At 46.9% G+C, this 15,819-nt stretch overlaps 1 protein-coding gene across 6 annotated transcripts in view; it reads left to right on the plus strand.

Moving 5' to 3' along the window:
* Positions 1-15,819, plus strand: part of ARSG (arylsulfatase G) — a 187,640-nt gene that overhangs the window by 73,399 nt on the left and 98,422 nt on the right. For all 6 annotated transcript variants that reach the window (XM_024350567.3, XM_511646.9, XM_054670626.2 and 3 more), the window contains one exon: positions 13,100-13,287. In XM_024350567.3, the coding sequence (XP_024206335.2) occupies positions 13,100-13,287 (188 nt within the window). The remainder of the gene's footprint in view (positions 1-13,099; positions 13,288-15,819) is intronic.

A 15,819-nucleotide genomic window follows, 5' to 3' on the forward strand; every position in this document is an offset into this window, starting at 1 on the left:
GAATGAGAGAAACCTCAGATGACTGTGACTTGAGTGACAGGGTGGGGGGTGCTATTTACTGAGAGGGAAGATTGGTATAGGAATAGCTGGTATGTAGGGAAAAATCTAAAGAAGGCCCAGATAAACTTGCAGAAACTGGCAAAGGAAGCAACCACATGCCACATGGGAGCACTGTCTGGGGCCCTGAGACCAACAAGCAGTTTTCTCCTGGCCTGGGAAGCCCATTGGGCTGAGAGATTTAAGACAAGGCTGATGGCATTGTGGAGGGCTAGCTTTAGGGGCACTGTGGCCTGGGCAGTTGCACACTTAGACCCTGTGCTTGGTTGCAGGCTTTGCTGTCACTGTCTTAAAATTTTTAGTGATTCTTGAACCAGGGACGCTGCATTTTCTTTACCTTTTTCTTTCCTTTACTTTTCTTTATTTCTTTTTTTTTGCGGGGGAGGGGGCGGGGACAGAGTGTTACTCTGTCACCCAGGCTGGAGTGCAGTGGCATGATCTCAGCTCACTGCAACATCTGCCTCCTGGGTTCAAGCAATTCTCGTGTCTCAGCCTCCCGAGTAGCTGGGACTACAGGCACCCACCACCACATCCAGCTAATTTTTTGTATTTTAGCAAAGACAGGGTTTCTTTCTTTCTTTCTTTTTTTTTTTTTTTTGAGACAGAGTCTTGCTCTGTCACCCAGACTGGAGTGTAGTGGCACAATCTCGGCTCACTGAAAGCTCCTGGGTTCATGCCATTCTCCTGCCTCAGCCTCTGGAGTAGCTGGGACTACAGGCGCCCACCAGCTTGCCTGGCTAATTTTTCATATTTTTAGTAGAGACGGGGTTTCACCGTGTTAGCCAGGATGGTCTCAATCTCCTGACCTCATGATCTGCCTGCCTTGGCCTCCCAAAGTGCTGGGATTACAGGCGTGAGCCACTGCGCCCAGTGCAAAGGCAAGGTTTCACTGTGTTGCTCAGGCTGGTCTTGAACTCCTGAGCTCAGACAATCCGCCTACCTCGGCTTCCCAAAGTGCTAAGATTACAGGCATGAGCCACTGTGCCTGGCCTGACTATTGGGGGAAACTCAGCCCCTGATATTTCACGTGCGTCCTTTTCTATTTTCCCTAAGTGTCAGCCAGTCTGAGAAATAAAGGGAAAGAGTACAAAACAGAGACATTTTAAAGCTGGGTGTCCGGGGGAGACATCACATGTTGGCAGGTTCCGTGATGCCCCCAAGCCACAAAACCAGCAAGCTTGGGGAGGGAGTGTATGAGTAGGGTGTGGGTCACAGAGATCACATGCTTCACGAGGTAATAGAATATTACAAGGCAAATGGAGGCAGGGCGAGATCACAGGACCGAGGCAAAATTAGAATTGCCAATGAAGTTTCCGACATGCATTGTCATTGATAACATCTTATTAGGAGACAGGGTTTGAGAGCAGACAACCGGTCTGACCAAAATTTATTAGGTGGGAATTTCCTCGTCCTAATAAGCCTGGGAGCACTATGGGCGACTGGGGATTATTTCATCCTTTATCTACAACCGTGAAAGACAGACATTCCCAAAGTGGCCATTTTAGAGACCTCCCCTTGGGAACGCATTCTGCTTCTCAGGGATGTTCCTTGCTGAGAAAAAGAATTCAGTGATATTTCTCCTATTTGCTTTTGAAAGAAGAGAAATATAGCTCTGTTCCGCCCAGCCCACAGGCAGCCAGACTTTAAGGTTATCTCCTTTGTTCCCTGAACATCGCTGTTACCCTGTTTTTTTCAAGATGCCCAGATTTCATATTGCTTAAACAATTTGTGCAGTTAATGCAATCATCACAGGGTCCTGAGGCGACATTCATCCTCAGCTTACAAAGATGACAGGATTAAGAGATTAAAGGCAGGCATAGGAAATCACAAGAGTATTGATTGGGGAAGTGATAAGTGTCCATGAAATCTTCACAATTTATGTTAAGAGATTGCAGTAAAGACAGGCATAAGAAATTATAAAAGTATAATTTTGGGGAACTAATAAATGTCCATGAAATCATCACAATTTATGTTCAGAGATTGCAGTAAAGACAGACACAAGAAATTATAAAAGTATTAATTTGGAGAACTTAATAAATGTCCATGAAATCTTCACAATTTATGTTCTTCTGCCATGGCTTCAGCCAGTCCCTCTGTTCGGGGTCCCTGACTTCCTGCAACACCTGACCCTGCATTTTCATATTTTACTGGGTTCCATGAATTTTGAAGCTGGTTATGCTGTGGTGGATAAAGAGACAACACCAGTAAGCTTGGGCCAGCTTGTACAGAGCTACAAATTCTGACCAAAATGAAGCCAGGGGCAACAGAAGCTTATGACTTAATGTATGTGAAGTGCTTGGAAAAGTGCCTGGATTATAGTAAGTGTTGCATAAATGTCAGCTATAAGAGTAATAAGAGGGCTGGGCCCAGTGGCTCACGCCTGTAATCCCAGCATTTTGGGAGGCTGAGGTGGGTGGATCATGAGGTCAGGAGATCGAGACCATCCTGGCTAACATGGTGAAACCCCGTCTCTACTAAAAATACAACAACAACAACAAAAAATTAGCCAGGCATGGGGGCAGACACCTGTAGTCCCAGCTACTCGAGAGGCTGAGGTAGGAGAATGGCATGAATGTGGGAGGCAGAGCTTGCAGCGAAGGGAGATCGCGCCACTGCACTCCAGCCTGGGCGACAGAGCGAGACTCCGTCTCAAAAAAAATAAAAGAGTAATAAGAGGCCGGGCGTGGTGGCTCACGCCTGTAATCCCAGCACTTTGGGAGGCCAAGGCGGGTGGATCACCTGAGGTCAGGAGTTCGAGACCAGCCTGGCCAACAATGGCGAAACCCCATCTCTACTAAAAATACAAAATTAGCCGAGCATGGTGGTGTACGCCTGTAATCCCAGCTACTTGGGAGGCTGAGGCAGGAGAATCGCTTGAACTCGGGAGGTGGAGGTTGCAGTGAGCCGAGATCGTGCCATTGCACTCCAGCCTGGGCAACAAGGGCAAAACTCTGTCTCAAAAATAATAATAATAATAATAATAATAACAATAATAATAAAAGAGTAATAAGAGTTGTTATAAGGAATGTTTAGGAGTGTGAGCCAAGAGGATCCTTGTGCTTCAGTCTCAGGAGGAAGGGAACAGAAAAAGCTGGGTAGAGATGAATATTTGGGGAGCAAAGTTGTGAGCAATAGCTAGAAGTCGATTTGGACATCAAAGGGTAGCAGTTACTAGCTACCAGCCATATCCACATCCTGGGCTCAGAAGTTGGGTCCTGGTGGTCCCAATACGTGTGGCTGCCAGGGACGCTTTGAAAGAAACCTGTGCCTAGGGAATTTTACCCAAGGCCCCCAGTGATGGAGGGAAGAAAGCCTGCAGTGTTTCTTCTAGCCTCCAGGAGACTGATGGTCAGGAAGGAAGAGCTGGCCGGGGTGGCGCCAGGAGCTCCCTGAGGTTCTGGAGGGAGGACCTCACCCAACCTGTCAGTGCATATGTTGGCGCACACACCTTCCCTTCCCTCATTCTGGCAGACAGAGGGATCAATGGCCTGCTTCTAAGATTTGGTTTCAAGGCCAGGCCAGGCTTCCAGATGGACAGGACTGGGATCTCACAGTGCAATTTCACTGCTCTCTGATGATGTCCATTGCTGTTTGTCACCTTGAAAAACAGCATCAGGGAATGAACCCATCTTCTGGGACTGAGGCCCAGGTCTCTTTAGCAAGCCTTGTTATGTGGTACAAAAGCAAAGAGGATAGTGGCGTCATCCAATCAGCACACATTTGGTAGCACCCCATTTATTCTTTGCTGTGCTGGAGACTTCATAGTGAACCAAACCTTATCTTATGAGAGACACAGACATTCTTCTGGCTGTGTATTGCTGAGTAACAAGCCAGCCCCAACCTTAGGTTCAAGCAACAACCATTTTCTTAGAGCCCCAACCTTAGGTTCAAGCAACAACCATTTTCTTAGAGCCCATGATCTTTGCGGTGAGGAATTCAGGCACTCCTTGGTTGGGCAATTCTTTAGTACTGGGCGTTGACTAAGGTCGCCTCGTGGAGTGTAGCAAGCAGATGGTCAGGCTGGGAGGTCTGAGATGGCCTTGCTCCCATGGCGGACATCTCCACGGGGAAGGTCTGAGCTGGGGTCACCGGCCAGAGGACCTACAGACGGCCTCTGCAACGTGATGGTCTCTGGGTGGTTCAGCTTCTTATATGGCGGCTCACAGAGTGTTTCCAGACAGGAGGTAGAAGCTGCCAGTCTTGTAAGGCCTGAGCCCAGAAACTGGCATGTAGGGTCACTCACTGCCACATTATTCTGTTGGTCACTGCAGTCACAGAACCCATGCAGATTCAAGGGGAGGGGACATAGACCCCACCTCTCAATGGGAGGCATGTCAAAGCATTAGTGGCCTTTATTATTTATTTATTTATTTATTTATTTGTTGAGACAGGGTCTCACTCTGTCACCCAGGTTGGAGTGCAGTGGTGCGATCATGATTCACTGCAGCCTCTAACTCCTGGGCTTAAGCCATCCTCCCGCCTCAGCCCCCCAAGTAGCTGGGACTACAGGCATGTATCACTACACCTGGCTAATTTTTAAATATTTTGTAGAGACGGGAGTCTCCCTATATTGCCCAGGCTGGGTCTTGAACTCCTGGACTCAAGCAATTATCACTGTTGTAGTTGAGTGTTATAGGAGATATGTCGGCCAGGTGGCTCATGCCTGTAATCCCAGCACTTTGGGAGGCCGAGATGGGTGGATCGCAAGGTCAGGAGATTGAGACCATCCTGGCTAACACGGAGAAACCTCGTCTCTACTAAAAATACAAAAAAATTAGCCGGGCGTAGTGGCGGGCGCCTGTAGTCCCAGCTACTCGGGAGGCTGAGACAGGAGAATGGCGTGAACCCAGGAGGCGGAGCTTGCAGTGAGCCGAGATCATGCCACTGCCCTCCAGCCTGGGCAACAGAGCGAGACTCCATCTCAAAAAAAAAAAAAAAGATATATGTCAAATGGTATATAATTACATGGAGAAGGGAGACCCCGCTTCTGTGCGGGTATTGGGGCGTGGCAGATGGGTTGCAGGAGGAGAGATCAGGGAGGATGTCATCGAGGTGCTAACATTCGAACACTTGAACTAGGCCTTGAAGACAGCTGGGATTTGCCAATGAATGGAAGGTAGGATAGTGGGGAGAGACATTCCCAGTGGGGAGAACGGCGTGTGCGAAGGCACAGATGCATGGGAGTAATGTGGTGTGTTGGAAGCAAAGGAGGTGCAGGCATCGGGGCAGCAGATAAGCCCAGAGAAGCAAGAAGAGCAATATCGTGTTTTTCTTTTCTGTTTTTGAGATGGAGTCTCACTCTGCCACCCAGGCTGGAGTGCAGTGGTGCTATCTGAGCTCACTGCAACCTCTGCCTCCCAGTTTCAAGCGATTCTTCTGCCTCAGCCTCCCAAGTAGCTGGGACTACAGACACCCACAACCACACCTGGCTAATTTTTGTATTTTTAGTAGAGACGGGGTTTCACTACGTTGGCCAGGATGGTCTTGATCTCCTGACCTCAGGTGATCTGCCTGCCTCGGCCTCCCAAAGTGCTGGGATTACAGGTGTCAGCCACCGTGCCTGGTCTTCTTTCTTTTCTTTTCTTTCTTTTTTTTTAGACAGACTCTTACTCTGTCGCCCAGGCTGCAGTGCAGTGGCACGATCTCAGCTCACTGCAACCTCCTTCTCCCAGATTCAAGCAGTTCGCCTGCCTCAGTCTCCTGAGTAGCTGGGACTACAGACACCCGCCACCACACCTGGCTCATTTTTGTATTTTTAGTAGGGACGGGGTTTCACTATGTTGGCCAGGCTGGTCTTGAACTCCTGACCTAAAGTGATCCACCCACCTTGGCCTCCCAAAATGCTGGGATTACAGGTGTGAACCACCGCACCTGGCCAAGATCATGTTTTTCAGTAAGGGATTGGTGTGATCAAATTCGCATTATGGAAAAACATTTGGGTTGGGCACAGTGGCTCATGCCTGTAATCCTAGCACTTTGGGAGGCCAGGGCGGGAGGATCACTTGAGGCCAGGAATTTGAGACCAGCCTTGCCAACATGGCAAAATCCCGTTTCTATTAAAAGTATAAAAATTAGCTGAGCATGGTGGCGTGCATCTGTAATCTTAGGTACTCAGGAGGCTGAGGTAGGATAATCACTTGAACCCAGGAGGTGGAGGTTGCAGTGAGCTGAGATTGCAACATCACTGCACTCTAGCCTGGGCAACAGAATGAGACTCTGTCTCAAATAAATAAATAAATAAATAAATAAATAAATAAACAAATAAATAAGAAAAAGAAAAATATTTGTACTAGTGTGGAGGGTGACCTGAGGTGACGGGAAGATCAGGCTCCTGTAATAACCTTGACTCTAGCTCCTAAGGACCTCTATGGAGGCTGTGATAGTGGGTGGAAGAGAGGGAGGACAGATCTGGGAGACTTGATAGAACTTGGTGACCACCTGACATGGAGAATGAGCGGGAGTGAAGCGTCTAGGCAGCCCTGATGGGTTCTCTGCTGGGATGTGGGGTGGATGGTGGTGGCACTGCTCCCCAGATGGCAGATGGGAGCAATTTTGGAGGGGAAACACTGAGGGCAGCCCTGGATTATTGCGTTTAAGGTGCCAAGAAGAGATGTCCGGGAGGGGAGGGGAGCGAAGGTGGTCTCCGCATGAAGTCTGAACTGGAAATACGGATTTGGAGATCATCAGCTTTTAGGCATTAGTTTAGAGAGTGGGGCTGTCTGAGACTTCCCAGAGTGTGTGAGTGGACTAGAAGTAAAAAGAGGGCTGGGGAGGGAGCCTGGGCACATCCAACATCTTAGATGTGGACAAAAGAAGACAGGCCCACAGTGGAGGGAGAACAGCAGCCATCAGGGAGGCCAAAGGAGGATGAAGACAGGTCTCCTGGAAGGCGAAGGAGGAAGGTTTCCAGAAACAAGGTGCTGTCTGGATGATCATGGCCCTGAACAGGCACCTGGAGATTAGGAAGCTAAGCAGAAACGCTTCTATTTATTTATTTATTTATTTATTGTTTTGAGGTGGAGTTTCGCTCTTGTTGCCCAGGCTGGAGGGCAATGGCACAGTCTCAGCTCACCGCGACCTCTGCCCCCTGGATTCCAGTGATTCTCCTGCCTCAGCCTCCTGAGTAGCTGAGACTACAGGCATGTGCTACCACGCCCGGTTAATTTTGTATTTTTAGTAGAGACGGGGTTTCTCCATGTTGGTCAGGCTGGTCTCGAACTCCCAACCTCAGGTGATCCGCCCGCCTTGGCCTCCCAAAGTGCCGGGATTGCAGGTGTGAGCCACTGTGCCCGGCCAGCAGAAACTCTTCTTTCCAAAAGCATACATTCCTAGAATCCCAGCACCACTCGCTCCAGGAAACTTCTGTTTCAGGCAGGTCTCCGAGGAAAACCCCCCAGGCATTCAGGTGCCTGGTTTTTCTCTAGATGGTTTTTAGGGTATAAAAACCTTGAAAAACTGGCTTCCCTGAATAGATCATTCCAGTGTTGTGTCATCTGATTTCAAGAGGCCTTCCCCAGGCCCAGTTAGTACTTTCCTCCGTTCACATTGAGCTGTATTTGAAGATGTGTGTGTGTGTGCATGCATGTGTGGTGTATACATGTGTGTTTTTAGTGTGTGTGTGCACGCGTGGGTGTCCCACACCTGTCTTTGGATGGTTAAGCCTCAAGGTCTCTTCTCATGCCCAAGCCAAATTCATTTTTCTGTCCTCCCTTACATTAGGCCAGGGGGACTGGGCACATTTTCCTCTCTGCTTTAAAACTTCACTTTATCTCAGTTTCCTCCTTCCAAGACTGGCTGTGGAGTGGGCGAGTCTCCCCTGCCCCTTCCCTTCAACTTTCAAGACAAGCTTCTGGAGTTCTTAGTAGAGGCAGCATGGTTTAATGGCACCTGCATAGGATTTGGAATCAGACACGCCTGAGTCCCAGGGTGTGTCCTTGGATACCTGACTGCATAGTGCCACGGCCAGGAGCACGGACTGGATTTGCCTGGATACAAATTGTGGCTCTACCCCTTCCAGCAGTGTGAGGCAAGGTCTTTAACCTCCCCCTGTCTCCGTTTCTTCATCTATATATGGGAATCCTTATATGAGCCCATCCTAGGGCTCTCCCAGGAGGGGCATTTAATGCCATTAAATGACTTAGCACATGTAAAGCGCTCTGTTCGTAGTTCAAGCTAGAAAATGGTTATAACTATTCGTTGTAAAATGGAAACGACCTCCTTGGACTTTTGTTTGAAAATGAAACTGGAAGGTCATTGAGTATAGGGACTGTTTCTTTGCTTCCTTAACATGGATTACAGGGTCTGCCCCAGTAGCTGTTGCTGCTCAGTAAATATTTTTGGAATGAGTGAAATGATAAATGAATCCCTTAGTTATAAATCAGTAGCTTTCTCTCCTGAAGACCTCCTGACAGCCAGCTTAAGGGGCCAAGGCCCCTGCCTAAGAGATTCTCTTTGAGCATTCTCCACTCAGTTTTAGGATTTTTTTTTTAATGAAGTGATATATACATAACATTAAATCAGCCACTTTGTAGCCGGGCGTGGTGGCACGTGCCTGTAGTCCCAGCTACAGCTCTCAGTTGGGAGGCTGAGGCAGAAGAATTGCTTGAACCTGGGAGGTGGAGGTTGCAGTGAGCCGAGATCGCACCACTGCACTCCAGCCTGGGCAACAGAGCGAGACCGTGTCTCAAAAAGAGAAAAATAAATAAAAATTAAAATTAAAAAAATAAAAAAGAGGAATATTATTCTTCCATATGCCTATAATACTGTTATTATACTCAGAAAATGAACAAAAATTCCCTGATGTCTCACATTGGGTCTGTATTAAAATTCCCTTAATTATCCTCAAACGTATTGCTAGTTTATTTGAACTGCAGGCCAATCAAGGATCACATGTTACATTTGGTTTTGTCTCTTTAATGTCTTTGATGTAGGTTACTACCCACCCCAATCCCATTTTATCCCATGATGCCGACTTTTTGAAGAGACTAGACCAGTTTTCTTGTAGAATATCAAAATACTGGTTTGTTAAATTACTTCCTTGTGGTGTCATTTAATTTGTTTTTCTATGAGCTGTATTTCCTGTAACCTGGAAATTAGATCTAGAGGTTTGATTAGATTCAGGGTAAACGCTTTTGGCAAGAATCCTTGATTTTATAAACTTCATCTTGCATCCCATCAGGAGATGTACGAGGTCAGGGTACCCGTTGTGCATGACACTAAACTTAATCATTTTATAAGGTGGGGATCGCCAGCTCTGTCCAATTTATGATGCTCCGCGGTTGACACTCTGAACAACCACTCCCAACACATCCACTGATCATCAGTTATTAGCTGGGGGATGGGTTGATTTGGCTGCACCAAAGAAAAAAGAAAATAGATGAGGGTTGGGTGAGGTGGAGGTGGGGTTGCAAAAATGGTGATTTCCTGAGCCTGCCATCCCTTCCTTGCATCTGACTGCCTGGCATCCTTCTGAAAAGGAGTGCTTTCTCTCATCACCTAGTGATGACTGTGGTCCTTCTAAAGTGTCAAGATGAATGTTTAATTACGAATTTTTAGGGTGTGGAGTTGGCCTAACATTCTTTTCTAATGGTGGTAAATGAATTTTTCTGAGTGTCAGTATGGACTAATGGATTTTTATTTATTCATGGCTTACAATCAAATACACTAATTGTTCTTTTTGTGTGTGTGTGTGTGTGACTGAGTCTTGCTTTGTCTCCCAAGCTGGAGTACAGTGGTGCGATCTCGGCTCACTGCAACCTCTGCCTCCCAGGTTCAAGCAGTTCTCATGCTTCAGCCTCCTGAGTAGCTGGAATCACAGGCGTGTGCCACCATGTCCGGCTATTTTTTTGTATTTTTAGTAGAGACGGAGTTTTGCCATGTTGGCCAGGCTGGTCTCGAACTCCTGGCCTCAAGTGATCCACCTGCCTCAGCCTCCCGAAGTGCTGGGATGACAGGTGTGAGCCACCACGCCAGGCCTAATTGTTTTTTGATGCCCACATTGTCCCAAGTTTGGCCAGGAGGAGCCCCTCGAAGTTGGCTCTTGGGTCTTTCTTTGCTTCCTGGCACAAGCAGATGTCCCAGACTCCCCTGGTTCTTCTCCTTCCTCAAATCTGGAATTAACTATTTCTCCAAGGAGAGCCGATTCCTTTTATTGCAGGATGGGGTTTAAAACAAAGATAGAGGTGTAGTATCCTCATTGCTACAGGCGTGTCAATGATTCTAGGCCCTTTCAGCAGATAGTAGCTGGGAGATCTGTATTTTTAAAAAGCATGAGTTCATAATGACTTCTATATTAATTTTAACATTACAGGTTTTTTATTATCTTCTTTTATTTTATATCTTTACCTTTTACCCTGGAAATCTCGGTTCCTGATTAGGAACATTAATATAATTACTTGTTTGCTTTACTCTACCATATCACATAAAATAGTTTCAAAATCCTGAACCCAATATTGCCACCAGTGGAACAGCTACTGAGTGAAGTTTAAGCTTTTTTTGTGGTTCTCTTTGTCCTTAGATTATATCCCATTAATGTTGTACAGCCAGAACACTGGGTGCTGATATTACTTGAAATGATTCTTTCCTCTGTGTGGTCATACTACTGTTTATTATATGATTGGATTTATTTGTTTCAGCATTTTTGTTTGTTTGTTTTTTAATTATAGGGTCTGCTTGTTTTTCCCTTGTGGTTTAATTCTACTTTTTGGCCATGTCAAACGTTTACAAGGTGCGAAAGTCAAACTGTGTAACAACATAGTCCAGAGATACTTGCTTTCCCCCTCCACATATTGTTTCTCCCTCCTCTTGTGGGAAACCATTCTTTTATTAGCTTCTGGTGTATCCTTTCAGTGTTTCCTTTTGCAAAAATAAGAATATCGTGCTATTCCTCCACCAGGAATGCCTGTCCTTGTGCTTTTTGAAGTGTTCATAACAGTCCCATCTTTTAGATTGATTCCAACCTCTGTGCCACTTCCTCTATGGAGATTTCTCTAAACCTTGGACCGTCATCCAGTTCTTTCTCCGTATCTCAATCCTAGAGCATTCTTTATCTCCATGTCCTGTGGCTCTATCCATCTATTTGGGGTCTTAATTACATGCCATTGTGCATTGTTGTGACTTACATTTGCTCACGTCTTGTCACTCAATGTCTTGTTTCTGCATGTTCCTTGAGGATAGGATAATGGCTAGAATTCTTTTGTATTTCTCAACAATGTCTAAAAAAGGACTGGGCATACAGTAATAGGTAATAGATTCAGTCAATTCTTTTTTTTAATTTTTTGATACAGACTCTTGCTCTGTTGTCCAGACTGGAGTGCAGTGACGCGATCTTGGCTCACTGCAACCTCCAGCCCCTGGGTTCAAGCGATTCTCCTGCCTCAGCCTCCCAAGTAGCTGGGGTTACAGGCATGCACCACCATGCCTGGCTGATTTTTGTATTTTTTGTGGAGATGGGGTTTCGCCATGTTGGCCAGGCTGGTCTCCAACTCCTGACCTCAGTTGATCCACCTGCCTCAGCCTCCCAAAGTGCTGGGATTAAAGGAGTGAACCACTACGCCCGACCTCAGTCAATTCTTGTTATTGATAATAGTTATGTTCTATCAAGCCACCGTGAGTACTGAATTGGGGAATACTGACTCTTTTGCTCCCAGGGAAAATATGGAGTTAGCTTCCTATGGGCATCTGTTCACAATTTTTTCATTCACTAATTAAATTAATACATAACTGTATTTTATGAATGCTGCTGTGTAAAGATACCTTATTTTATGTACATATATATATACACATATATATATGTATGTATTTTTTTTTTTGAGTTGGAGTCTTGCTCTGTCGCCCAGGCTGGAGTGCAGTGGTGTGATCTCGGCTCACTGCAACCTCCACCTCCTGGGTTGAAGCGATTCTCCTGCCTTGGCCTCCCAAGTAGCTGGGGTTACAGGCACCTGCCACCACACCCAGCTAATTTTTTAAAAAATATTATTGGTAGAGACAGGGTTTCACCATGTTGACCAGGCTGGTCTTGAACTCCTGACCTCAAGTGATCCACCTGCCTCGGCCTCCCAAAGTGTTGGGATTACAGGCGTGAGCCACCGCACCTGGTCCTAACACATACATTTTCTCCATAAGGCACATCAAAGCCTTTGAGTGCTTAGGAACACTACACAGCACGTAGGCACTACATCTGGGGGCCATTTTCCACAGTGAAACCACCAACACAAAACACAAAAATGCAAAAGCCATGGCTCTAAATAGACTGTGAGGACATTTGTTTACAGTGCGATATGAGAGCTGAAACCAGAAGGGAGAGGGTCACCTCCTTCAGCCTCCACTGAGAATGTGTGCGCCAAAGCTACTCAAACTTTGCAGGTCTGCCTATATCCGCAAATGACCCTAAATCACCTCAAGTATTGATTTTGGGATTAAAAACATACAACGTTAGTAAGTAGGCACATTTGAAATGTGGAATCTTCGAATAAATAAGATTGAATTTGTTGGATTAAATCCATTTGAATGAGTTGTGGAAACTTGGACTACTTGTGTTGCCTCTCTGGGTTTCTTTTTCCTGAAACCCAGAAATCCTATTTCCTTTTTTTGTTTTGTTTTGTTTTCTTTTTTGAGATGGAGTCTCGCTCCTGTCACCCAGGCTGGAGTGCAGTGGCGTGCTCTTGGCTCTCCGCAACCTCCGCCTCCCAGGTTCAAGCAATTCTCCTGTCTCAGCCTCCTGAGTAGCCGGGACTACAGGCGCACGCCACTGCACCCAGCTAATTTTTATATTTTTAGTAGAGACGGGGTTTCACCATGTTGGCCGGGCTGGTCTTGAACTCCTGACCTCAGGTGATCCTCCCACCTCAGCCTCTCAAAGTGTTGGGATTACAGGGGTGAGCCACCGCGCCTGGCCAGAAATCCCATTTCCTGACTTGTTCCATGACTGGGTGATCTTTGATCTTTGAGCACTGAAATTGCAGGAACTGAGTGGGCACTGCCTTTTCTTTCACTCTGGCTTCCTGTGGTTGGTGCGGTCCTGACCACTGTCCTTTCCCTGCAGGTTTGTGGATTTCCATGCAGCTGCCTCCACCTGCTCACCCTCCCGGGCTTCCTTGCTCACCGGCCGGCTTGGCCTTCGCAATGGAGTCACACGCAACTTTGCAGTCACCTCTGTGGGAGGCCTTCCGCTCAACGAGACCACCTTGGCAGAGGTGCTGCAGCAGGCGGGTTACGTCACTGGGATAATAGGTAACTCTGGGCCCCGTCTGCCTGCTGCATTTACTGCAGTGGCAGCCGCCTTGTGTTTGCAAATTCCCAACATACTGCCTGTCTGCTTTCCTGTTCATGTCTTGCTGTGTGAGTTAGGGATGCTCTCAGCTATAAGGAACTGAAAAGACCTAACAGTGAATTAAAACACACATGGAGCTATTTTCCTCCCATTATAGCAAGTTTTGTGGTAAGTGGTTGCTTTCATTAATTCAGCTGCTCAAAGATGCTGCCGGGAGCCAGGTGCTCTCTCTCGATCTTTCTGCTCTGCCATCCTTAGCATGTTGGTGTTTGGTGTTTGTCCTCATGCTCACTGCCTCGTGACTGCCATCCAGCGACTTTAGGCCCCTGAACCACGATTTGGCTCAAGGAAGGAAGAAGAGAAGGGAGGTGGCTCAGCTCTGCCTGCACCCCAAGAATTGCACTTATATCTTATTGGCCAGAGCTGGGTCTTTTGGCCACGCCTCACTGCTGCACTCCCAGATTGAGAAACTGGGGACAGCATTGTAGTGACTGACTTGAACTTGGGCATGGTAATCTTCCTCCCTTTGAACAAAACCACAGTTCTATTAGCAGGATACATGGGGACATGGGCATTGCTGGGAGACCAGCAACGTCTGCCACATTGTCCAATGACTTCCTCTCCTTTAAAACATTTTTTTAGGCATCTCTTACTCAGCATTTATTATGTGCTAGGCACTGGGCTGTTTACTGGCATGAAGATGATTATTGTATTGGCAAGAGAACTGAGTTTCAGGCCGGTGAAGAGAAGCTGCCTAACCTGGAGGGGTGGAGGCCAGGTCTAGGCAGGTATATCTGTTCCCAGCCTTGCCCTGAGGCTCTGCCTCACTGCCCTTCTCCCCTCCAGGAGCCAAGACAGCCCAGTATTCCCAGAAGAATCCTCAGCTCCCTGTGTTTGTTAGTCTAACTCTCAAAGAGCTGGACCCCTTGGGATCCCTGCCTCCTCCACTATACAGGAAATTGCAAGGGAGGGAGGGTGCGACCACAAGCGGGTGGCCATGTGGGCATGCCTTGGGTGTCTGAACCGTGTGAACCTGTGGGAGGTTGTTCTACCCAGACCCAGGGCTGGTGCCTCTGCTATTGGCCCTTTTATCCCACTCTGGGTTAAAGAGCCTGATATCCTTTTACGGAAGCTCAACCTGGAGTGCGGCATTCTTTGTCCCAGAAGGGGTAAGTCCCAGGCTGTAGGAGAGACCAATTAAGGTCACACACTTCTCTTTTTCCAATCCCTTTCTTCTCATACCCCAAGGAGTCATTATGTTAACAACATCAACACCAAGACACCATTTGTGAAACTGCCACTGTGGGCTGACTCTCCTTACTAGGCCAGTTACATGCGTCCATGTAAACCTCACAGCCAGCTGAACGAAGTGGCTCACGCCTGTAATCCCAGCACTATGGAAGGCTGAGGTGGGAGGATCCCTCGAGCCCAGGAGATCGAGACCAGCCTGGGCACCATAGTGAGACTCTGTATCTACAGATAAGTAAATAAATAATAAAACTCATAGCCAGGAAGGGTTAGGTCCCAGGGCTGTCCCAGACTCAGCCCCTATGCTGCAGAAGTGGAGCTGGCTTCTTCTGGAGCTGAATTTGACCTCACTGGCCCCTCCGTCTTCATGCCTTTAAACTCCCAGTAAGCAACTGTTTGCAGCTTAACTGTTTAGCTGCCATTCCTCACCCCCTCACCACTCACGACAACTTTTGCACATCCTGGACAGGATATTTAAGCATATCCAGCTGTTGCAATTATGAACGAAAGTACACTTTTAGGAAAAATTAAAGACCCACCAAAGGAATATCAGATCCTTTTACAACACTCACTTTGCTTCTAATCTTGGTCCATGTTTATGTGTTGACTAGCTGTGCGAATACCACTGGGCTCCACTTTTCCCCCTTTCACATTATTCTATGTTTCCATGTAATATAATTTTACATAGTATAATTTTTATGATTAAACAATACTTTTCATAATTTTAATATAATGTCATGTTCCCATGTAATGTTTAATCCAAATATTTCACATAATGCTTAATCCATTTCTCTCCATTTTTTTTGTTTATTTGGGACAAAGTCTTACTCTGTCGCCCAGGCTAGAGTACAGTGGCTCAATCTCTGCCCACTGCAACCCCCACCTCCCGGGTTCAAGTGATTCTCCTGCCTCAGCCTCCCGAGTAGTTGGGATTACAGGCGTGCACCACCACACCCAGCTAATTTTTGTATTTTTAGTAGAGATAAGGTTTTGCCACGTTGCCCAGGCTAGTCTCAAACTCCTGGCCTCATGTGATCCGCCTGCCTCGGCCTCCCAAAGTGCTGGGATTACAGACATGAGCCACTCAATTGAGAGAAATTGAGAGCCCATTTCTCTCAATTTTTTATTAATCTTTTTTTTTCAATCCCATAGAGCAGTTGCAGGGAGGGAATAATGGACTCCTAGAGGCCCTTCATCCAGTTTCACCGATTCTTAATTTTTGCTACATGCAGTTGTCTTGAAAA

This window comes from Pan troglodytes, chromosome 19 (genome assembly GCF_028858775.2).
Source record: "Pan troglodytes isolate AG18354 chromosome 19, NHGRI_mPanTro3-v2.0_pri, whole genome shotgun sequence".
Classification (NCBI taxonomy): Eukaryota; Metazoa; Chordata; class Mammalia; order Primates; family Hominidae; genus Pan; species Pan troglodytes.